Consider the following 23,390-nt stretch of genomic DNA (forward strand, 5'->3'; position numbering starts at 1 on the left):
GTGGCTGCTCTGTGTTACCCAGGAGGCCAGATTAGGGCCATTCATCTGTTCTAGTCTCAGGTTGTCCCATCCTCTGAAATCTCAGAAAATCCTGTGCTTCAGCTACAAAAGCAACTTTAGGATGGTACCAGTGTCTTTGAAGAAAAACAGCAGAGTTGTAATTGAAACGATTGAATGAAGGGAAGTGTTGCATAAGATTATACCAACTGTTGCATAAGATTATCCCTCCTTTCTTGCCTGCTTTCCTTTTCTGTGCTTGTTTCATCTTCCACAACTCAATTATGTTTTTTCTTTGTTTCACTTTCCTTTTCTTTTTCAATTATTTCATGTCTTTGTGTATATAAACATTAAGGTAATACAGAGGATAAAGGACTCCATCGCGCCTGTTACCATACAGTAGAATGGACCCCATCATGTCAGGTACAGTCGCTGAGCTGTACAGGACCACTGGCTCGCAAACAGTGCCAGTTACAGAAGAGCCAGAAATACATTAATTCCTGTATTTCACCAGCTCTACATGTGCTGTCTCGGCTGCTGTGATACAGCAAAGATAAAACTTTGTAAGCAAGGAAGGTAGAAAAGCTTCCTGTGGTCTGCACTGGGACCTCTGCTGGCTTCACAACACTGCAAGGCACGCTTTGGGCCACATATTGAGTATGATCATAGCTGCTGTAAGTGATACACTAGCTGAGCTGGTATCTCTTGGAGTGAGAGAGAGTTTAGGTCCCAGCTGTGATCTCTTGCTTGGGTTTTAAGTGTCTAAGGTACAAATACAATAGTAAAGGGAGGAGCATACCTACTTGCAGTACCCACTATTTGGAGCTGTAGTGGCAGATGGGGACTTTTGGTGATACCTCTCCACTGCAGGATGTGCTTGGTAACCACTGGGCAAAGTTGCCTTTCCTTTCTGCATGGGCAGCAAAGAGCTTGGTGAGGTGCAGGATGGAGCTTAGTCTTCCTTGTGGGAGAGGCAACCATACCCCTGAGCTGCATGCTGAGGAGCTGTGAGACCAACCAACCTCCTCTGGAAAGCAACTTGGAGGTCTTTGCAGGAGGGCTGAATTCAGCGCTGGTGACTCCCACTTGTCCTGACCTGTTTATCAGCCTGAGGTTTGGTTTGGTGAATGCCAACAAGTAGGAGTTCATGCATCTGTCAAGTGAAGCAGCAAGACTGAGGAAGGAGCGGTTGGGTGGTGAGGACTCCCAAAACTTGAGCTGAAGCAGGTAGTGCTGGAGGTCAGACCCTGATGTTTGCAGCTGCCATGCTCCTAGGGCAGTGCTGTAATTCCATGGGGCTCCAGAATAGGATTGGGTCTTCAGCGAATGAATAACCAAACCTGGCAAGCCCCATCTACTATGCCATAAAATTAACATTTTTATGGAGGAGGGGAAAGAAAGAAAAAAAAAAGAAAGAAGAAAAGACAAGATGGGTATGGAGGTGCCAGGTTTAGTCAAGGCAAAGGAGCATCTTTGTGAGTACCTGAGCTTCTGCTCATTTCCGGGCGGGTGTTTGGCTTTCAGCCCTCATCGGCTCCTATCTCTCAATCGCTGCCACCACAGGAAAACGCTTGCTGCTTACCACGTCACTATTTGCACACCACAGGCACAGCTGGGAGGGTTTTCAGGCTGTGGCAGTGGTGAGACACATAGCACGCACGTTCGTGGTGGCTCGTACCCACCTCTCCCCATCTCCCTCCCCCCATCCTCAATGAGTTTATTTGGTTTTTAAGCTGAAGACACCTTGCAGAGAGAAGCAGGCACTTCTTCTTGTGGTTTGCATCAAAAGCCCTGCAGTAAGACTAACACTGTGTCTGCTCTAGCTGTTACTCTAATGTGCTCCTTTACAAGTCACTCTTAAGTTTGGCTGGTTTAGCTATGCAGGACCATAGCTGGAGTGCAGAGATCCCGCCTCTGGTCAGAGAGGTGTTAAACCCTGTTGCTCTTCAGTTACTTAACCACAAGAGGTGATTCAGCACCCTCCTTAGTCTACACTCTTGGGGTATCCCTGCATTGGCGTCAAGCACAAAACACTGTGCCATTGCAAAGAAAACATCCCTAACAGTCATTTAGAGTGGGATACTGCCAATTTTCAAATGCTTAGAAATGCAATATCTAGGCTGGATCAGGCCATCTGGACTCCATCCATAGCATGTGGACAGAGTCAGGCCCTCCCAGGGCTTGGCTGATCCAACCTCATTCAGGTGTCAAAGGAAGATGACCTGAATCGCCCTCTAATAGTAACGACCTCTGCACATCTGGCTCTGCAACCCCTTTGAGATGCTAGAGCCCGTTAACAGCCATGTCACCTTCTGGTAGTGAAAAGGAACATTTTACTCTCTTCTTGGATACCTTTGCACAGCGCCAAATCCTTGTTTTAGATGCTGATCTGTGGAGTAGTTACAGTTGTTCAAATGCTTGCTGATCCTCTGTGTTTATGGGTTGAAATTCCCCTGGGGAACATCCCCCAGAAAGTGCAGAGCCATTTTAATGGCTTTTCTAAGCACCTCTGTTCTTTGTCCCTATTTAATCACTTCAATGCCCATTTTCCAATTATACACAACATTTTATTAAACTGTACAAACAGCACTGGCATTTAAAAAATTCATGTTAACTGTTCTAATTAAACATGATGACCAGATGCACAAACTGTGAGCACAAATTCCCCCTGCATTTCATACAGCACAAACAAGGATTTCATGAGAGTCACTGGACTGAAACCTTTTTCAGCGTGCTCTGCTTTTCCTGTCGACGTTAGGCACTTCTGCTCTTGGTCCTGCAGGATTCAGTGCCTGCAGTCACTGCCAGCGGTACCCCAGCACTGCCTGCAAGGCTGCATTCATTCTGTTGGGAGGTCCAAGCTGACAGCCTGGTCCAGCAGAGCCAGAAAGGACCTCTGAAGAGAATCCGATTTTGGGGTGACTCACCTTCTAAAGCTTCTCTTTCTCCATGGACTGGAGGGGTTCATGCAACGAAACTCCAAATGTATACACTTCAATTAGAGCCTAACACCAGCTGGGGTGACTGCCTAAGTCTAAGCTATTACAGAATCCTCTGTTTGGGCTTTGACTTAATTTTGACCCGGAATTTAACTGGTGTCTCAGTGACAAGCAGTAACTGGGCGGTTCCACATCTCTTCAACTTCAGAAAACAGTGCATCTTTATTTAAAAGGATCCAATGATGAAAGGATCACAGAAAAGATTTTTTTTTAACCCGTCTACGTTTCCACAGACTGCAAAGGGATAGAACACACAGCAAAATGTCACGAGGTAAATGAGAGGACCACCCTCACACAATGGGCTGTCCTGCCCTGTGGCCGCTGGGTGCAGCTTGTTGACCTATGTCTGCAATGCATGCCAAAGAGTTGGGACATCATTTAAAGCAATAGAAAGTATATCAGCCTTTGCAAGGACTGATTACCACCTTTCAAGTAAAATATGCCAATGCTGTGACTGGAAGGCCAGTTTTACGATGCTTAAACAATGGTTTGAGGAAACCTCTTCCACCCTTTTCATGCAGTTTTAGGCTAAAACTCCAAAATATCCAGTCCACATTTTGCTCTGAGCCTAGCGTGTGTGAGGCTAGTTAAAGCTTTAGAACAGGGGTTCTCGAGGTTTTCTGCTGGACTGCAAGTTCCCATCCTTCCTGCTCAAGTACTAAGTGTAAACCACTGGTGTTTTGTATTGATCTTGACACTTGCCATGGCAATGATCCTCCTTTGGGGTTGAGTCCTTAGCTCCAGGGCCTCTGACTGAGACGTACAAATGCTGGAATAGACACCTGCAAAGTCTCTTTGTCCCAGTGGAGCAAAATTGAGTCCTAACACCTGTGAACATTACTTTTAAAGTGTGTAGGGAGTAAAATTGCTTCTTCAAAACTCCTGTCTACACATGCACAATTCTGCACATGTACAAGTGGAGGTTACCAAAGCACCCAGCCTGAAGTCTTCCAAGATGCCCTCAGGCCTTGAGCAAACCAGTTGTCCTTCAGAAGGAGGTGGGCTAAGGTGAGAATTGCAGAAATGGGCACTGACATCACCAGAAGCTCAAATATACTTGTTTTTTCTTACAGAGAAACCCGTTGGCTGTGTGTACAAGTAGTGGGGAACAGGTTTTGTCACTTCCTCATTTTCAGATGCTCTCAACTTCAAGAACATTGGGAAAAGAGAGAAGAGAGACCAAAAGATACCACAAAGAAACTTCATCATCAGTGAAGAGTGGCTGGCATCTGCTATAGACTGGAATAAGCTGGAAGCCTCCAGGCATGGTACAAACTTTCACTGAGGTGTTTTTCTGGTGGGTTCTTGATAAAAATAACCATGTACAGTCTTCAGTTGACAAAGTGTTACTCAAACCATTACAGAGAAACCCTTCAGTAAGGCAGATCTCAGGAAAATATTTTCTCCATTTTAGGGTTCACGAAAGAAAAGTTGCTGAACATATTTTGGTCCATGCTGTTAATCAGTGCTCTGTCGGCACAGGACAGTCTAGGTTTTTCATTTAGAAATTCCTTGTCGAAGTTGCTACAGTCACTCGGAGATTTCTTCAAGAAAAGGAAAAAAAAATTATGTCAAACCACTAATATTCAGATCTTCATTACAATGGTACTGGCCCTGTCAGTCTGCTTCCTATGGGCTAAGCTCAACTAGTTGGGAGCAAGCTTAGCTCAGCCAGGGAACCCGCAATGCATTTGCTCTTGGCCTTCTGCACAATGATTAGTTACTCCAGCCCAAACGATGCACGGTAACATGTCAAACTGCAATGAACTTCTGTCTGAGCTCTTGATATCCAGCAGCCAGTGCTAATCACTTCCTTATTACCATCCTACTGAAGTAGTAATGGGAATAAATATTATATAGGAGGCACTGAGCCTGTGATCCATTAATTCTGCCAGGCAGGGATGTTACAGCTTTGTAACACAGCAGACTGGACCCATCAATTAAATAACACTTGTGAAGGACTGTAAAACGAAAGTATGATGCACTTGTCAAATTAAATTATATTATTGTTATTAATAGGACTTTAATAGTTTAATAGGACTGTTTATTAATAGTTAGGACTATCCTGACTTAGCTAACCACTTGGTTACCTGAACTGCTTTTCCTTCTTTACCTTCTGCAGTGCAGTGAAAGATAACCCCTACAGAATGGGTTGCGCTTATGTGGTTAAGGGAAGGTGTTTTAAGTGGCATCCAGAACCCTGCTATGGTAATTGAGAAACTTATGAGTAATTTATGGTTTCTCAGGTGTGGGCATGCCTGACCTGAGCTTATAGCCATCAGAACGTAGTAGTCATGACGATCAGGTCAGGCAGCCCAGCCAATAGATATACATAGTTCACAGTTATCTTTCCAGTGACTGTACAATGAGTGAGGCTGTGGTAGATCCAAATTGTAGATGGTTTCAGCTGCTTGCGTCTGATGTACACAACATACCAGACAGCCTGTGAACAATTTAATCTGCATTTGGACATTTAAGTAAGAGTCAACACTTTCCATTCTGACTGTCCAAGACCAAAGTCCTAAAGACAGAGAGGCTGCATGTGCAGAGCAACTCCAGAAGATATCCCTGAAAGTTTGAGGGGATTTTGAAAGCCTTAACTTGGTGCCTTAAACTGTTAGTTCCAGTGTGAAGCAGACATTTATCCACCTTTAAAATCCTGACTTCCTGAATCTAAACAGGATTTGAGGTTTTTGACATTAAAGACCCATATCTGAAGATTTTGGACAGTGCCCCTAAATAAATGGGTTTGTAACATTACTGTGGGTCCTGGCTTTGGTTTAGTGCTAGCATGTGCTGGAGGATTTAAATATTTGTGGAATGAATCATTCAGGAAAGAAAGACATGAGATGGGTGGAATTGAAAGAAGATGCATTCTTACCACTCTCGGTTTGAAAGGAGGCTCCATCCTTCTTTCTTCTAAAGCCTCCCAGTTTATTTCCCGGAAAAAGGCATGCTGGCGGATGTTCCCTCTTGCTCCCAGTCTCCTCTCAGGTTCTCTTACAAAAAGCTAGAATGTTGAAGAAAGAGAAATACCTTAGTCTTTTATCAATAACGGTGTATTCATTAGGACAGTCCTACCAGATAGGGCCTTAGACTTCAAACTCAAGCATGGTTGGTGAGAGTGTGAAGACTCTTCTAACTTACTAAATCTCTGATTGGGGAACCAGTTTGGATTCTTAGCCTAACATGCCAAAACTGAGAGACCTTGGCTGTATTTTTCCTTCGCAGGAGAGAGAGGACAAATTTGCTACAGTGGCAACAACATATGTGTCTGAGCATGCAAATATGCAACTACACAGGTGAAATATCTGGATTGCACTCGCAAGCTTTTGTCTGGACAATTTCTTCCTATCAGGAAAATTTTTAGGGCCGAAATATAAGCGTAATTTGTGAAAATACTAGTCTGGCCTATGTGGGGTTGCATTCACCTTCTACACCTTTGGACACTTGGGATGTCACTATTTGACCCTTTATAATTAATGGAGAAAAACAGTCAAATCATCTGACCTTCTTTACACACTTAAAGTTGAGATAAAAGACACCCTGGAAGTGCTTGCTTCTCTCCACTGACTAGCTCAGATGCTGACAACCGTCTACTTTGTCAAAAGAGTCCCAATTCAGATAGCATGCGTTTGGTGCACACTGCAGGCTACAAGTCCTGTGGATGACTAATTCTGCTGAAGGTAGGAAAAAGCTAGAACTGGGGGCATATCTTTTCACCATCAGCTACGTGCAGGTCTGAGCCCACTCTTCAGTTTAGTGTAAACATAACCTGTTTTGTCATAGATGTTTTTATGGTGACACAGGAGCAATTTGACTCTGGAAGCAGCTGAAGTGTTTCTGGGGGAGAGTTTCAGGAGCGCTAAACACTTCAGAGCTCCTCTCAATGTTCATGAGCAGGACGTAGTGTTGAAATATTGCTGTAATGGTGGGTGTGAATAGTTTAAAATTTGTCTTTACATCTGCAGTAAAATGTCTGGGGCCTCCAGGTCAGCTCCATATACCGCCAGATCCTAGATCCCTCTAAAGTCAATGGAGAGGAATAGTGGCAACACTTGATAGCAGGTGACCTGAATGCAGCCAATATGTCCTACTTCAGAGGTAAGGGCAAATTTTCAAATGCACTTTACTGTTGGAGGTAATCTCAAAATGGACTTGGGTTACATATGGTAGAAGTTTCTTGCTACTCTATTTGGCCAACAGTGAGCATACAATAGATACCACTCAGCAAAGAATAAATATAAATATCTAAAGCCAAAAGTGGCAGCAAAAGAATCTGATATATGGACCATTGAGGGCTTGTTTGAAAAAAACCCAGGCATTGGGTTTTGGTGAGCACTGTGGGCAAAGCCTCACCAAAACTAAAGTGTCCTACAGACAACTGATTACACAGCAGTGCAGATTCCAGAGGTTAAATTCTGTGCTGATAATACAGACATTAAGCAGGGTGGAATATGTAATTATCCAGAGTCAGTGGCAATGAGAGTAGCCGATAAGGGAGAAAATGTTTTTTTTCCTACGCAAGGAAGTTTATTGATTGGTATAAAGATGATTAACATCTCTAATCCTGACAGAAGTACAGGTTGTTTGTGCAGAAAGATGGCAGCATATGTCCCAGAAATAGACATTCAAAATCTCAGTCTGCTATGGTATGTCTTCCGGAACAACTTCTTTTGAATGTTTTCATTATTATAATTTTATAGTGATACCTAAACATCTGAGCCCAGCACAGATGCTAAAGTAATCTCCTATTCTCCATTTTTTTGTAGTGGAACGCTGTATGTTGCCCTGTCGCTTTGTAAATGCAAAAGGCAAGGTAGGGACTGTAGGTCAAATATGACAAAAATCCAGTGATGAACAAGTTACCTCACATCAGCTGAGCCATTATAACCTTCTGTACATGATCTCTCACCATGCTCCATCTTGAGGTAAAATGCCTTAGCTTAGATCATGTTCAACGTCAGTCCAAAGCCCAACTGAGGGGAGGTAACTTATTAGACTAGCTGTGACTTCATTGCATTTTTATCTTGCAACTCTAGAATAATTTGCATCCCAAGCCAGAAAGGCTACAATGCTACATGGCACGAGGCTGAGAAGGAGGCAATGAAAAAATCAGCGTATTAATGGAAGGGAACCTAAAAGACGAGGAGGATGCCCATTGGGAGGCAACAGAGGGAAACAGAAGAGTGCTCCACTCAGAAAGGACACTATGCATTGCTATGTAGGAGATTCAAAGGGCCAAAAATCCAGATGACATGGTGCTACTAGCTTGAGTAGCTCCTCCACTTCAGGACACAGCTCAGGCTTTGTTTTCCTGCTCTTTAGTTCAGTGCAAAGATGAAAAACATTCTCTACTGAAAATCAAGCTGAACACCAAAGCAATCTACCCTCGATGTCCTCATATCTCTGAGGCACAAGAACTGCTTCAAAGCCATAATTTTCAAGGAAGTCACTGTAACCCTTAGTTTGAAGCCTGGCAAAATATCTTTTCCAGGAGTTAACATGCCTTGCACCTTAGGGATTGCTCTGCCAAGAAACTGATGTTTGCTGGTATCTGATACCCTGCGACCCTACTTACTGGATGTGAGGAGCCATCATCACAACTCAGGAGAAAGAAGACACCAAGATGGCCTTATGACTTAGGTCAGGTGTGCTTTGAGCTCCACAGACAAGAAAGTGACTCTCTCTCGTCCTATCACACTAAACTTGTTTCTCTGAACAACAGCTGAAGATGCACAAATCAAATATGACAGTTCTGGCAAAAAGACTGTTGTTCAATGTGTGGTAATTCTTACCTTCACCAAAATGTCCTTTGCATCCTTGTCAAGCCAGCGAGGGTAGAACGGGTTATCCATACGGATAGACTGGAAAAGCTCCTCTTCATCTTGGCCATGGAAAGGAGATTGGCCAATAAGCATCTCATACAGGAGGACACCAAAGGACCACCAGTCAACAGAGGTGTTGTACTTCTGCCCCAGCAATATCTGCCCAAAGAGAGGAGTGACAAAGACAGATGCAAAATATCTGACGTCAATATTTCAACTTCAGAAGGGTGGCCAGACCCTGACCTTTTATCAGTCACTTTGCACTGAGTGGGATAGCAGAGGTGCTTCCCCCTGCCTGAAGGGGATGAGCCAGAGCATCTGCCAGTGGTGCAGAGGCTGTGGTTGAGGGAGCTCCAAATTGCAGACACACCTTGGTGACAAAACAGTCCTTCACACTACAGATAACAGGTGGTATGTTTCTCTAGTTACTCTTAAGTTACTTGAACAAATCCTTGGCTACCAGAGATCTGAAACAAAAAAAAAGTGAGGCAAATCATCTTTTGCCTGCTCTCCAAGTTATCCCAGGGGTTCAAATCAGGCTTGTGAACTCCAAGAAGACAAATGGTTAAGTATTAGCATTTTGGGACTGATTTAACTCACAGAAGCTGTATTTTAAAATTACTAGTTTGAAAGTGTAAGGGTAGTTTAGGGCTATCAGTCAGTGGAAATGGTGTGAATCTACCCCTGCAAAATCTGCCCCAGGAAAAACATGAGAAAGTGGTTGCTGATCTGTCCTCTTGGACCAACTGAGTTATAGGTAGAGGAATGGGAATTTGTCCTCAGTCAGTCCATTGGTTTGTGCCTTTCTGTGTCAGCTATAAAGTGAAGGCTAAATCCAGTGTGTGGGGGCCAGGGAGAGTCAGCTGGAGTGATGACCTCCCCTAAGAAGGGATGTGGTATTTTCTTCCCCTACAAACCTGGCTGGACACCACCAAGTTCTCAAACTTCCCCTCTGGGGAAGCAAAATTAATCTCACCTGCCTTTAGATATCTGTTATGGAGATACTTAGAGATGAACCAGTTATCATTAGCTCCTTTTATATTCAAGGAAGAGAATTAGTCTAATTTTAGACATCCAGCTAAGTATCTACCTGCTGTGAAATGCAACCCCCTATTTGGCTTATACATAGATATTTACATTGCAGATGTTTAAAGGTACATGTGATGACTATGTTGTCTGGGATCCTTATCAGGATTTTAGAGCTGGAGAGAGGAATAGCTCATTTTAAGGCACAATCTTTACTGTTGAGCCCAAAGCCTGGTTGCACATGTGATCTCCTATACTACAGCTATGGTGTAGGTATCAATGACAAGCCATGGAGATGGCTTAATACCAGTGAAAACAACTATCCAGATCAGTACATATGAAACTGCTGATAGTTGAGAAATTATGATTTAGAGAGGTAATCTTTACTGCTGGCTCTGAGGTCCAGTGGAAGTAGATGAGTAATTTCTTCAGTGTTTTCATACCTTGTCTGCATTGTTTGTAAATTGCCACTTGGGCCCAGATTCATCTTATTGCCTAAAAGTTATGTGTCTTATTAATTTAGTTACCCAGAGTCTCTGCACCAGAGGAGGTTTAGACTGGACATTAGGAAGCACTTCTTTACCAAGATGGTGGTCAAACACTGGAACAGGCTTCCTAGAGAGGTGGTCGATGCCCCATGCCTGGCAGTGTTTAAGAGGCATTTGGACAATGCCTGTAACAACATGCTTTAACTTGGTCAGACCTGAATTGGTCAGGCAGTTGGACTAGATGATTGTTGTAGGTCCCTTCCAACTGAAATAGTTCATTCTATTCTATTTCTTTTCTGTTCTGTTCTATTCTGTTCTATTTCTACTCTACTCTACTCTATTCTAATGGAGGAAAAACGGTGATTTTAACTGACTTACACACCTAAGACAGGAAGGGATTATTTGTCTTCTGGGATGTTTGCCCTTCTACAGCACTATAAAGTGCCATCAGGTGCTTCACTTTTAGATGAATTTCCTCGCATTAGGTGAGAAATATCCCCCTCTAATGTACTGTGGCATCTAGCAAAGCAGGAACTTAATATCAGAAGTCTAAACCCAAGCTGATGTAGAGTGTTCATGACTAACACATCTGTCTCCAAAAATGCCAAAAGAGGAGATGCAAAAAGGACAAAAAACGTATTTGAATGTGAGAGGCAATATATACAATGTGTTTCACTCATAGTCAAAAAAAAGGAAAGAGCAAGACTCCCAAATATATTTATTCTGAGTCACTTATAAACAAAATCACCCAACCTTTCCTTCTGAAAAGACACATTGTTTATATAAGGCTTTACCTTTTAAAATATAAAATGCCTGGAGAATGAAATTAAATGCTTTATGGAAGTCAAGTTAGCTTTGCAATTCTCTGGAAAAAATAAACAAACTCAGAAATTTCATTTCAGGTTAAGTCTTCTTTTTTTTTGTCAACTATTTTTTGAAATAAAAAATTGCTTGTCTACTGACCCAAAGTCCCCTTATTTGCACGGCTGTAGCCAAGGTGCTGGGTCCGTAACAAATTATAGTGCTAGCAGCCGCAATGAAATACTGACAAAAAGTCCAGTGCTCCAGCCTCTGGCGGGAGAGATGATGCATAAACTCTAGCAGTGCTTTCGATTTAGAGGTAAAATGTTTTATATGCACTCGTTGAATCACTAAAATAAATGATGATGCAGAAATAAAACTCTGAGCTATTTTAGTCTTTCTCTTTTCTATGAAGTAAAATCACAGATAATGGATTATCACTTGGCTCTCTTTTTTTTAGGACCAGAAAATAGCTTTTTTTTTTTTTTTAAAATAAAAGCATACTGAAGTGGAATAAAAGACAATTGTAGCTTGATTGCAGAGCACACTTAGACCTGCTCTTAGGCAATACAAATCCAATTAATTTGAAGAGACCAGCCTTTGTGTCAGCAGTGGTGTAACCCAGATCAGAATCAAGCCCTTGGTGCACAGTAAAAGATCAATGAATTATAGTGGAGGGGAAAAAAAATGAAAGCTTTAAAAGCTATTTGGAGAGTTCCAATATCCATCATGAAAACACTAAAATCAGGAAATGGGATCTTGAAAGGCAAATAAATGGATTTCAAAGTGATGTCGGACATGATGCATGGGTGACTTGTAGGTTCTTCTCTGAGCTGAAAAATGTTTTCTTTGGCCCCAATTTGCCACCTAATTAGTTAAAGCCTCTCCACAGTAAGATCTATCATTGTGTGAAGTCACCAGGTTAAGGGAGCTTTCTCTTTTCTGGAGGGATCTAGTCCAAAATATCTACATTTACTAGGGGGAAAAAAAAAGAACAAGTTTCTGTCTGGGAAAAAATGGAAAGAAATGAGGGGAAGGGCAAAGGATCTCGCTATGGGCAAGCTGGAGTCTGGTGCCTGTGACCACCCAGTTTTATTGCATGGGCACATGGAGGCCAGGTTCAGCTTTTCTCCACCAAGTATCAGTAGATATCAACTGCAGAAGGAGAAGAGGAACTGTTGGCATGTTTTTGCATGGAGCTTAGAGACTGTCTCCATGCAAGCCCCAGCCCTCCTGAGTCAAGGGGACCTTAACACAAGCTACAAGCTCTGCCTTGCCCTTGTTAGCTCAAGCACAGCCTGGCCCTGATACAACTCCATCATCTCTAGTTTTAGAGTCTCCTTCACCAGGAGGCAACTTGTGGAGGCATGTCCTCCAGGGACAGATTCATGCAGTGGCATGAGGTGCTCTGGCACCGTGCACAGCCAAAGAAGAGAAGCAGTTTGTCCAGAGCCCAGACTTAGCAGTTCGGGTCCCAGCTGTCCTCCAGAAAACACCACCTCTCCTCTGACTGCTGGCATTTAGAGGGGAAAAATCAGGATGTATGACCACTCTCATGTTTATGCCTCCAAGCATCTCAGTCCCTTTTACAAGCAGCTTTTGGTTGTTTTTTATCTAGACAGACCTTCAAACCTGTGCTCAGTTTTAAGGTTATGCCTCTGATGGCAGAGCCTTTTCAGAGCATATATTAACTTATTCAGCTCTGGGAGAATGCTTGTGATGCAGGCTGTGTTTGCAGCCAGCTAAGAACCTGTCTGAGTAAGAGAGAAGTCCAAGCTTATGGGTGCCAACCCTATTCAAGCATCAGAGCATATCCCAGAGGGAGGGTGAACCCCAGTCTCTGGTCTATCATGGACCCAGCCTCGCTTCTCTATCTAAAAGATGGTTAATCAATGAGGAGGGAGAATCAGCTCCAGGCGGGCATTTTGTCCCACCTTTCTCTATTTTCTCTCTTAGGTTGTGATGAACATCATCCCTTAGAAGTGCCCATAGCTCCCTACTAGCTACCAAGGAGCCTGTACAGCCATGGAAGCCTACTGTTAGCTAGCTAGGGAACATGCTTCCCATTCCTTGTGCTTTTTCTGTCCCTGAATTGCAGGACCTACCTCTTGGAGCTTCTTCTGCCATGGCCCAAACTGGATTTCCATTAAGCATTCTGTTTCTTGGTTAAGCCAAACACAACTTGCTTCCCAGGCCCATTTGCACAAAAAATGAATTAGCCACAAAAATATGCAATGCCAGACAGTGACGCAGACTCTGAGTCAAACTAAAATCCAGTTTCTAGCCTGGCATTGCTCAAAAGCAAATTACTCTTTGTACCCTCCACCACTGACTGACGGTCATGTCTTAAGACACATTCTTTGTCCCACAGCGGCTTGCTGACCTCCATGGACCCCACACCTACCTCAGGAGCAATATAGTCAGGAGTTCCACAGAAAGTACTTGTCTTTGCATCTCCAAACATGTTCTCCTTGCACATCCCAAAGTCAGCAATTTTGATGTGCCCCTCATTGTCCAAGAGGACATTGTCTAGCTTCAAGTCTCTGTGGAGGAAGAGAAGGAAACCCCTCGTTTAAAGTGTTACAGAGCCACGCAAGTTATTTTAGCACATTACGCTTATTAACTTGCTATCTGCCTCTATGTAGTGCCTACATGTTGCAGTTACAAAGGTTGAGGGCCGAATGAGGAGCTGCTCTCTTGGACTTCAATATTCCTCTTCCTCATTCCTTCTGTCCCAGTACTGATTCATTTGCTGGAGAAGACTTTACCCAAAACATCTTCTAAAAGCTGCCTCCTTTGAGGATGCAGAATAGTGAAGCTAAAAAGGGCTTTGCGCCAGCTGGTGCTTCTGCCCTAACACAGCCTGAAGAAGGTGAGTGAGAAGGGACTGGCTAATGCCCACTTTCTCCTTCCCTGGGAGTCTCAGTACTCTCTCTGAAGCTACTGCCAGCTCTCCCTCCCAGTGCAGGCTCTACAAATGTTGGAAGAGGTAAGATCCCGCAAGCCCTGCATGGCTTGCAGAGGGTCAGAATAACCCCAGACATCAGCAGAACACCCACCACCTTTTCACTGCTGGGCTGCACTATCGGAGCCCCGGGGATTTACAAAGCCCTTCACACATAGCTGCCAAGCTGTTGTCAGAGGTTTCAGGCTCTGAGCTACTGTGGGAAGCAAAGAGCCCAGAGAAAGAAAAAAAGAAATGCACAGAGAAGGAAATAAAAGCAAGTGAGCTGATGAATCATGGCCACTGACAGAGAACAAAGAGGTCCCCATGTGGGAACAACCTCTGAAAGGAGAGAAAACCATGTAAAGAAAGAAAAAAAGGCAGAAAGAAAGGAAGGCTGGCATGGTTTCTATGTTAAATTTTTTATATCTTACCTAAACGTTTTGCTTTGCATTGAAATAATGACTCAGGGAGATGTTTGGATCAGTGATGCTGCACTTCACCTGGGATGTAGGTAGAATTTGGGTTACCTGGTCTCTGAGCACTCACGCTCCTGCACTGCCTATCCTTTGCTATCAATCACTGCCCCTTCTCAGGGCTCCCAAAGCACCCAGACACAACATTTGCTTGCGCCTGCAGCTGAGGAGACAGTTGGTCCTTTCCAACCTCTGCTGATTCACAGTCTACACACATTTTCCACATCTCAGGCAGGAGTCCTAACCACGAGGCTGCTATATAGCTACCCTCCTGGTAACAACTGCTTTACAATGTGGATTTTCAGAAATGGCTTTGACTCCCTCAAAGAAGGTAATTTCTAATGCATGATGCTCCTGAGATGATTGCCTACAATTGCAGGAAAGATGGCTGTTCAGCCTCCCTCTGTGCAAAGCTCCTTGTCTTGCTTCGGCCAGGTCCCAGTCGGGGTGGGGGACCTCGTAATGTTTACACACTAAATTTTTGTCATGGGGCAATTGTTCGTGGCTGCTAGAATATGGCCCAAGAAAAAGCGGGAGTCATCAGTCAAAAAGAAATATAGAGACAACTGAGACATTTGCCTTCCAAGTGGCAGACACTCATGTTGTCACAATTTCCAGCTGGAATGACTTATTTTAGTTACACCATTGAGATCAATCTCTGGCTGCCAGCACTGCTTTTATTCATCTGGTAGATTGAAGCAAAACAAAACCCCCATCACCTACAGTTTGCTTTCATTATTTTGATGAGTCTCAAACTCATTGGCTCCAGGGATTGGAGTTTCTGCCAAAAATGCCTTGGCTCATTCATTAAAATTTAAGCCAACATTTCCAAACGTGGGTGCATGAGACAGAACAGCTGGATTCATTATTCTTACTACATCGCAAGTGATGTAGTGTCAAATATGATTTCTATTCACTTTCCTAAGTGCTTATTTAGCTCTGACTGAGATACTGATGGCTGTGCGTTCTCAACTGATCTCATTGTCATTGTCTTCAGTGAAAAAAGGAAAAAGGAGTAGGACTGGTTAAATCTTTTCTCTCAAAGCTTGATACCCAAAGCAATGCCGCATCGACTCCCTATTTCTTCCTATCACCATGCTACCCAATGTCTAGCTATCCCAATTTGCCCACATTTCCCAAGGCTCCAGACTCTAAACGTTTCTCTCCTTTCATTAGGAAATGGGTCCCAAACCCTGACACACCACTGGTGCAGCAATTCCAAATAAAAATGTGAATTACAAACAGGATGTCAGCATTAACTGTCCTGCCACAAACTCAAAATGTCCTGCAGATATTTTTAATCAACTTTTCTGAGAAGTCTGAGCAAAAATGATAGACATGGCTAAGTGATTTGGGCACTTCAGAAAATGTTTCCCTTCAGTCATCCAGAACAATAATTAGAGCCAGAAACTTGCTGAGACCCCAGAGATCATCTTAGCTTAATGCCATTGATATTGATCTCATGTTTACGCAATCACCATCATTGGTCAATAAAAACTATAAATGGCTCCCACATGAATACTAATAGTGAATAATAAGGCAAGTTTCTATGAATCAAATCTTGCGGTTTAATGCGAGAGTGGATTGTAAACAAGCCATTCACTTTTAGCATTTGTTCTAATGTTCATACTACATGACAAACATTGAAATACGCTCATTTTGGTTTCTGCAAACATCATTGTTTTAGTGAGCTTTCTCATTTGTTTGTGACAAGCTATTTGCTTCCTGATTTTACAGAAGGCTGCAATGTAGTAACTAACTTTTGCCATGAAGGTGAGCTGGACTAGAGCTCCCCAGAAGTTCAGTTCCTCCTTTCCGCCATGGGAAAGCAGACTGTGGTCTGATTTCTGCAGCCCTTCTTGCTCCCACCTTGTCTCTGTCCTTTTACATAGGTCTGAAGCACAACACTTGTACATCAGATCAAAGCATCCGTGCATAACTTTGAAGCTCCTAGGGAGGTCAAGCAGAAGCTGGAATGGGCAATTTTGTAGTAGAGGACTTCTCGGGATTTGATAGGTTGCATTGTGGACTAAGTTCATACCAGTAACTCTGGGAGATGACTCCTCTGTCTGAGTGCAGCTGCACTAGGTGTCCCACCTAGTCCCCATCGGCTCCCTGTAGAGCCCGCTGGTAGAAATGGGTACTTCTCACACACACTCTAACACAGGTTTGATGAACCTAAAAAAGCACACTCCTGTCTGCCTACTACAAGAGTTTGGGTGGCTAACTCTGATTCATGATGGTAGGTGAGATGAATCCCATCTCACCATGGAACTGTGCACAGCAGACCTGTTAATAACCCAAAATTTAAGGTATATCACTGTCTCCCTGCTGTTGTTACTTGAGCTGAGCTTGTCACCACTGTCCCAGGGTAACCAGCACAGCAGATATACCAAATTTCTCATGGCTAGCTTGACCTTATATAACTTCATACATGGAAAGCTTAAACTGAGTGCCTATGCTAGGTGCTATATGAATGACTCAGTGTAAATGCATCAAAGGGCTTGTTTTAATGTTAACTGAAATAGGACTGGATTCTCAAAAAGCACTCACAACTGCCTTTTCTATACTATCTCTTCAAAATAAAACAGCCAGACTCTGTAAAAAGGAAATCTTCATAGAAATGGAATACCAGTAAGTACATCCAAGCAACAGTCTCTCAGTTACCATTAGTGCCTGCAGGAAAAGCAGAAAAGGTTTAGCTTATTAGACACTAAAGAGTAAAATTACCTGTATATTATGCCCTTGGAATGGAGGAACTGGAGCCCACATATGATTTCAGCAGCATAAAACCTGTGTGACAGAAGGCACAAGTTAGAATGGATGCTTCCCAACAGGCACTTTCAACTAGACCCAAAAAGATGGAAACTTTATCTCCACAGGAGCCAAAATTTTATTATGTTCCCAGAAGGCTTGAAGCGTCTCCAGAAGGCTTGGGGTAACTGGGTTTTACAGGTAACTGACGGATGATGTGAGATTCCCAAAAGCATGCCACACGGCTAGCAGCCCAACTCCCACTGAAACCACTTTGTGAAATCGTAGGGATTTAGAGCCTGCTCATCTTCAGGGATTTGGAAGCCACACTGCATGGCTAGCTGCATTTTTTGATATGTAACTGACTCTGAGGACATGTCCTTCACTGCCCAAGGATGTCTCCAGATCAGCTGTGGAGCGAAAAACCACCACCCAGCTCCTACTGCCTACCCTGCCTCGCCTCAAGATATGGTCCCTGTTGCAAGGAAGGCAGACAGGGTGGTGTCTGTGTCTTTCCCTTATTTACATATTTAAAGTAAATCAGTGAGTTACAGTGACGTACCAGACTGCAAACTGCAAATTACAGTTAATGCCTCAGACGTCAAAACAGCAGCTATAATTTGCTGTGTTCAGTAGACAAACAGTCTACTGAACTCCACAACTCCAAAACCAGTGGAGTGGTCCCAGTAATGGGACAGGAAGGTGGGCATCTGGGTTTGGGGACCACAGACAGTCTCCTTGGCTTGTCAAACAGACCTCTTCACTGCTCAGATTTATGACTTGCTTTTGAAATTTTATCCAAGATAGATATGAACTAGTTTGGTAGCCTTTCTCTAGAGTCTTTTAGAGTTTGAGATCTTTCTTCTCAACACATTTCTGCCTAAAGGACAACACCATATCCTACTGCAAAGAGGCAGCATAAGGCTGAAGCACCATTGCACAGTGGAAGTGCTCTCCCAGAAGGGAATGTAACCGCAGGATCGTATGCCCCTCCAGTGTTATACAGCTCTGCTCCCTCAGTCTTCAATGCATTGGCCCTTAATTCTGAACATTCAAATGCTTTTGAAAAAATCATCAAATTAAACACTGATTTAAATGAGGGTTTGGGTTTTTTTTAAATTATTAAATAAAAATTACTTCCTATAGTGGTTTCAATATTGACTTTTAAAATACCTTTTGCTCACAGAAGGATTAAAAGCACCTTTCATTTATTCAAATTCTTCTATTTACTTTAATCAAAGTGAAATAAATTTTTAACTCCCTGTTGGTGTATTAATTTTTTATTTAAATTTACCTTTTGCACTTTTGATAGGTTTTATCTCTTCCCCCCTCCCTCTCCCTTGAACCTTAAAGGGAAAATCCCATTAATTCTAACAAACAACTGCTTCACCTCTGATCACTGGACTGGGAACCTCAGCTTAAGCAGGTCCTGCAGCTTGGCTACAGGCCACCCAGTGTTGTAAAGAACAAGATATTTGGTTCCACAGATGGCTTAAAATGTATCTGTGCGATTTCTTTGATGGTGGTAAATCTGGGGTGGAGGTTGGGTCCACAATGTCATTACTGGGGCCTCCAATTATGGGCTGAGCAAGAACTCAATGAGTACAATGAAGAGCAACCCCAGCAGACACCTGTAGGTTGCTTTAAAATGACCCTTATCCATGGGCCATGTAAATAAGGTCTTAGGCATGCTTGGGGCTGTTTATAGACAGTGGAGGCACCTCCAGAGGTAAGACCTCAGGTGGATTGAAAGGTCCCTCTGGAGTCCCTCTCTGTTTGAGGGACAGCAGTCCTGGGAAGGGGACTGATCCAGCAAGCAGGGCAGCCTAAAGGACAGCTTCTGTCCAGCTCAGCTCTCGGCCCTGAACAAATGTTTGTGGGACTATGCTGAGCTTAGCACAAAATATGGGAGCCAGGTCACAGGCTAGAAGGAGGTCCCTGGTTTGCAGGCTAAAGCATAAGCCTGCAGGCAGATGCAATGCTGACGAGGGTGTAGCAGCGTCTGTAACACTTCCAGACAGAAATAGCTTCCCTGGTTGACCAAGAATGCAAAGTAAGGTCACGTCTGACTGAAATCAGCTGTGTGGATGGGCTCTAAAAAGCCTTCTGTGGGAGGGGAAAGAGGACAGGGAGAGGAAGTGACTTGCTCCAAGTCCATCATTGAGTCAGGGTGATGACCTGCATGTCTATTTTGTTCAGTTTGGAGAGAGCTGGGATAGAGAGTGATTCTGCTTCCAGCACAAGCATTATCCTCACTTTGCAGTTGGGTAAGGTGCAGAGAGGTCAAATGATTTGCCCACAGTTTCCTCTACAAGACAGTAGCAGAGCTGGGAATAAAATGAAGATCCCTTGTGTCTCCAGCTGCTGCCTTTGCTTCTACCATGCGTGTGACTTGCAAGCCAAAAGGTAATAATAACATCTTACGTTGCTCTGGGAAGGTCGAACTTATGACAACTCTGGATATGGAACATGAGGTCTCCTCCATTGAGGTATTCCATCACAAAAAAGAGGTTTTCCTAGAGAATGAGACAAGATGACAATAAGGGGTGGGGAAGGGTGAGATAAAAGTGAAAAAAACCCCACCCAGAAAGCACTCAAAAAGAGGAAGGAAAAGATTACAGTGAGGGTTTTGGAAAGAAAGCAGTTTCTTTTTCAGATTCCTCATTTCTCCTTTGTTCTCTAAGCCCATACTAACCCTCTCTGCTCTGATTTGTATAAACGGCATTAGCAAACATTGCAAATCCACTTAATAACCAGCTGGTGCCATTGATTTTTACCAGTAGATCTCAAGGTTCACTAGAAGGGGATGAGTGACTCAACAGCGCCTGTATAACAGAAGGACGGATGGACAAGCTTCCTGAGGGACTAGTGGAAGAAACAGAATTAAATCCAGGTCTCCTCTGGTCCCCAGCCCAGTGCATTATCCATCCCGTGGAGTGATCTCAAGCTGGTGTTACCTGCATTCCTGCACATCTTTTGTGGAGGCACATGGGTCTGACCTTTTCAAGTTATCAGAGACACTGGCCAGATGCTGCAACCTGTTTTAAGCACGCACTTGGTTTTAAACCTGGGAGCTGCTCTATTAAATAAGGCAGGATGTAACTTGCTAGTGGGAAGATTCATGAATTAATCATATTTCTGGATACCCGTTGGGTGCTTGCATGTCAGAGAAGACTGGAAAAAGATCCAGTCTTTGTCCCCAGTTGCATGCAACCATCAGCCGTTCTACCAGGGCAGTGGGAAATTCTCCTCCTGGTACACAGAAAGGATGGGGGGAATCTCTGTATTGAATAAAGAGCAGAACAGATCGTCAAGGTTTCCTTTCCAGTCCTTGATGGACACCATATTGATCCCCTTGCTGCTTCATGAGCCATAACCACCACCAGGCCCCCACAGAAGCTGGAGGCTGATTCAGACCAATCCCTTCCACACTGAATTGCACCAACAAAGCAGTAGGGGTGCCTTTTTCTGGAAGAAGAGTATCTGTGCAGTAAGTTATGCTTCCAGTTTAAACTTCTGTTTCAGGAGTCTCAGCTTTTGTGCATAAATGCATGGATAAAATAAAATGGATGCAATTTTTTTTTTTTTTCTCACATGCCTCTCTCTGTTCTGTACACATCTGAAGTTAGTAATCTCCAGGCTATGTTAAAGTCTATGAATATCTTCTCCTTGTTGCGTATTGCCCATCACAATTTTTTTGGGGGGAAATAGAGTTCTTTTCACTTATATTTTTAACAGTCAAAGGAAGATTTTTATCCATAAGATCTAATGTAAGCATCTCTGGCAGCAAGCCAAGATCTGGCTATTTAAAAAAAACCGTGTTTGTTCCTTTCGAATAACAGCTGTCTGCTCTAATTTGTGCAATTTCTTTAGCCAGATCCTTTTAATTACAGTACTCTTATTTAAATGGATGTCTGGCTGGAAACCCTACCTGTCATCCAACAAGCACAGGGCCAGATCTGGCCTCCCAGGGAAAGAATACAAATTTTGCCAATAAACCAAATGGGTGCAGGTTTTCAGTTTGAAGGCCTTGCATCTGTAGAGGTCTGTGCACATAAGTCAGTTTAAGCAAGTAAGAATGCCAAATGGGGATGGGCAATTTAGCACAGAAATGCATAAATCTTGGAAGCAATGTGAGCTCAGGAGCCTGTTAGGAAAACACTTGAACAGATGCTCTTTGTGAAGGTACACAGGGATGTGACGAAGTTTAGCTAACAACAGACCAGCAGCCCCATGTATGACACCGGGACAGAAGAAACCTCATGGATCTTCAAATATGCCAGACTCAGCTTCAGTGGACTGGGAAGGTGAAAACCCCTGGGTTTCCCTGGAAAGTCCACTGAGTTTGGCTACACCTTATCACGCATATTTAAGCATAACGTAAAGTCCGCGTTTATTCAGCAGTCATGCTCTGCTTGTTCATGGATTTGAGCAACCATCTGATGCATCTATTTAATTAAACTGGAGACTCTAACCTGAAACTGGGGACTTTGGCAGTATCCTTCTGCCATCTGAGAAAAGGAAAGGTGGACAACCTCTCAGATTAATTGGCATCCAAAGATCATTATACGAACTCAGTTGCTCAACTGTCTAAAGCTATGAAGCTGAAAGCTACAAACTTGACTTAGGCATGATTAATACTGAAGTTCACACTCTACCAGGTGCTACAGAGTGGTACATAAATGCTGTTGAAAAGAAAGATGGCATCAGTCTGAGTTTTCTGCTCTGAGACTTGGAAGTTCCCCTTGCTTCTTACAAAGGTCAGCTGTCTGGAACAGCCCATGGACAAAAATTGCTTGAGATCAACCCTAAGTACATCATTATGAGTAGCAAGATGTAACCAAGCAGTGCAAGCTGCAACAAAAGATTGAAGACAGCTTCCTAAGCCTGAGATCTACAGAGCCGTAGAACACGTTAAAAATGGGAAGCGGCAAAACCCATTCTTGAAACCACCAAAAATTCAACAGTGTGCTAGACGTTAAAGGGTTAGAACGGCAAGGAGGACATGTTTGCAGACAGGCTCCAACCTACACTTCCTCTTGTCCTGGGAAAGTTATCTGATGGCTCCTGTCTGATACTGCCAGGCTCTGAAGTCTGTCAGCACCTGGAGCAGGTGAGAGTGGGTTAAGTGGGTGTTTCCCAAGACGTGGCAGCTCGGATAGCATGACTTTATCATGCCCTTATCCCCTATGATGGTTCTAGTTCAGGGATGCTAAGCAAACAAACAGGAATGCTGTTCCTCAGTGATGAGACCTACACAGCTCTGAAGGAGGCTTGGGAAGGGCCTCTCACCTTCAGCCTAACTGTCTGCCTTGCAGACAGACAACAGACGATTTGCTGACCCCCTGTGAGAGCATCCTTGGGTAGCAAACACTTAAGTCAAACTTCTGGTCACACTTCCAGACTTGCACAACAGAACAGAGCGAGTCTGGTCTCTTAGCAGAGTCTGGGGCCATCTTTTACAACCACAGAGCTCAAGGAGGACTGTAAAAGCATTTCCTGCACTCAGCAATGGACACTGCCCCAGGATAGCTGGCACTAGTTGTCTTGTGGACATCCATATATCAGCCATTCCCTACTTCTAGATCATCTTCCAGAGGCCTTCTCCATTGCAGCAGGGGGAACATGACAAACCCCTCTGCGGGAGGATGAAGCGCTGCTCCTACAGCAGACAGAACTGTACAACATGATGTTGTACAACACACAGTTAGACACATGCAGGTGTGCATCCTGCACACAAAATAACATGGTTCCCTAGTCGACTCGATCCTGTCAGGTGCTGAAAGACTTGATTACTGCAAGAACTCAATTTCTTGCCCTATCAATCCCTCAGTGCCTGTGCTGAGCTGAGCTCCTCTCTGCAGAGCCACCTGCTCCCTCTGCCTCTCCAGGACATGGCAGGGATGGAGTTAAACCAACCTGCTTCTGTTCTGCATGCAACTGCTGTGAGAATGAATAGTCACTATCAGAGATGCTTTCAACTTTATAAACAATGAGTATAAAGCAGGCAGCATTTAAACTGATCTTTTTTGAAGGTACATCCTATAAGAGGCTCTTAAAATCCTCAAACCAGCTGG

The 23,390-nt window shown here is 43.6% G+C and overlaps 1 protein-coding gene across 1 annotated transcript in view; it reads right to left on the reverse strand.

The window, feature by feature from the left end:
• Positions 1-2,819: 2,819 nt before the first annotated feature.
• Positions 2,820-23,390, reverse strand: part of PRKCQ (protein kinase C theta) — a 46,514-nt gene continuing 25,943 nt past the window's right edge. The window contains exons 13-18 of the mRNA XM_072865560.1: positions 19,738-19,829; positions 17,290-17,352; positions 13,544-13,682; positions 8,795-8,983; positions 5,878-6,006; positions 2,820-4,540 (exon numbers count right to left, since the gene is read on the reverse strand). Of these exons, the coding sequence (XP_072721661.1) occupies positions 4,385-4,540; positions 5,878-6,006; positions 8,795-8,983; positions 13,544-13,682; positions 17,290-17,352; positions 19,738-19,829 (768 nt within the window). The 3' untranslated portion in view covers positions 2,820-4,384. The remainder of the gene's footprint in view (positions 4,541-5,877; positions 6,007-8,794; positions 8,984-13,543; positions 13,683-17,289; positions 17,353-19,737; positions 19,830-23,390) is intronic.

This window comes from Ciconia boyciana, chromosome 1 (assembly GCF_034638445.1).
Source record: "Ciconia boyciana chromosome 1, ASM3463844v1, whole genome shotgun sequence".
Classification (NCBI taxonomy): domain Eukaryota; kingdom Metazoa; phylum Chordata; class Aves; order Ciconiiformes; family Ciconiidae; genus Ciconia; species Ciconia boyciana.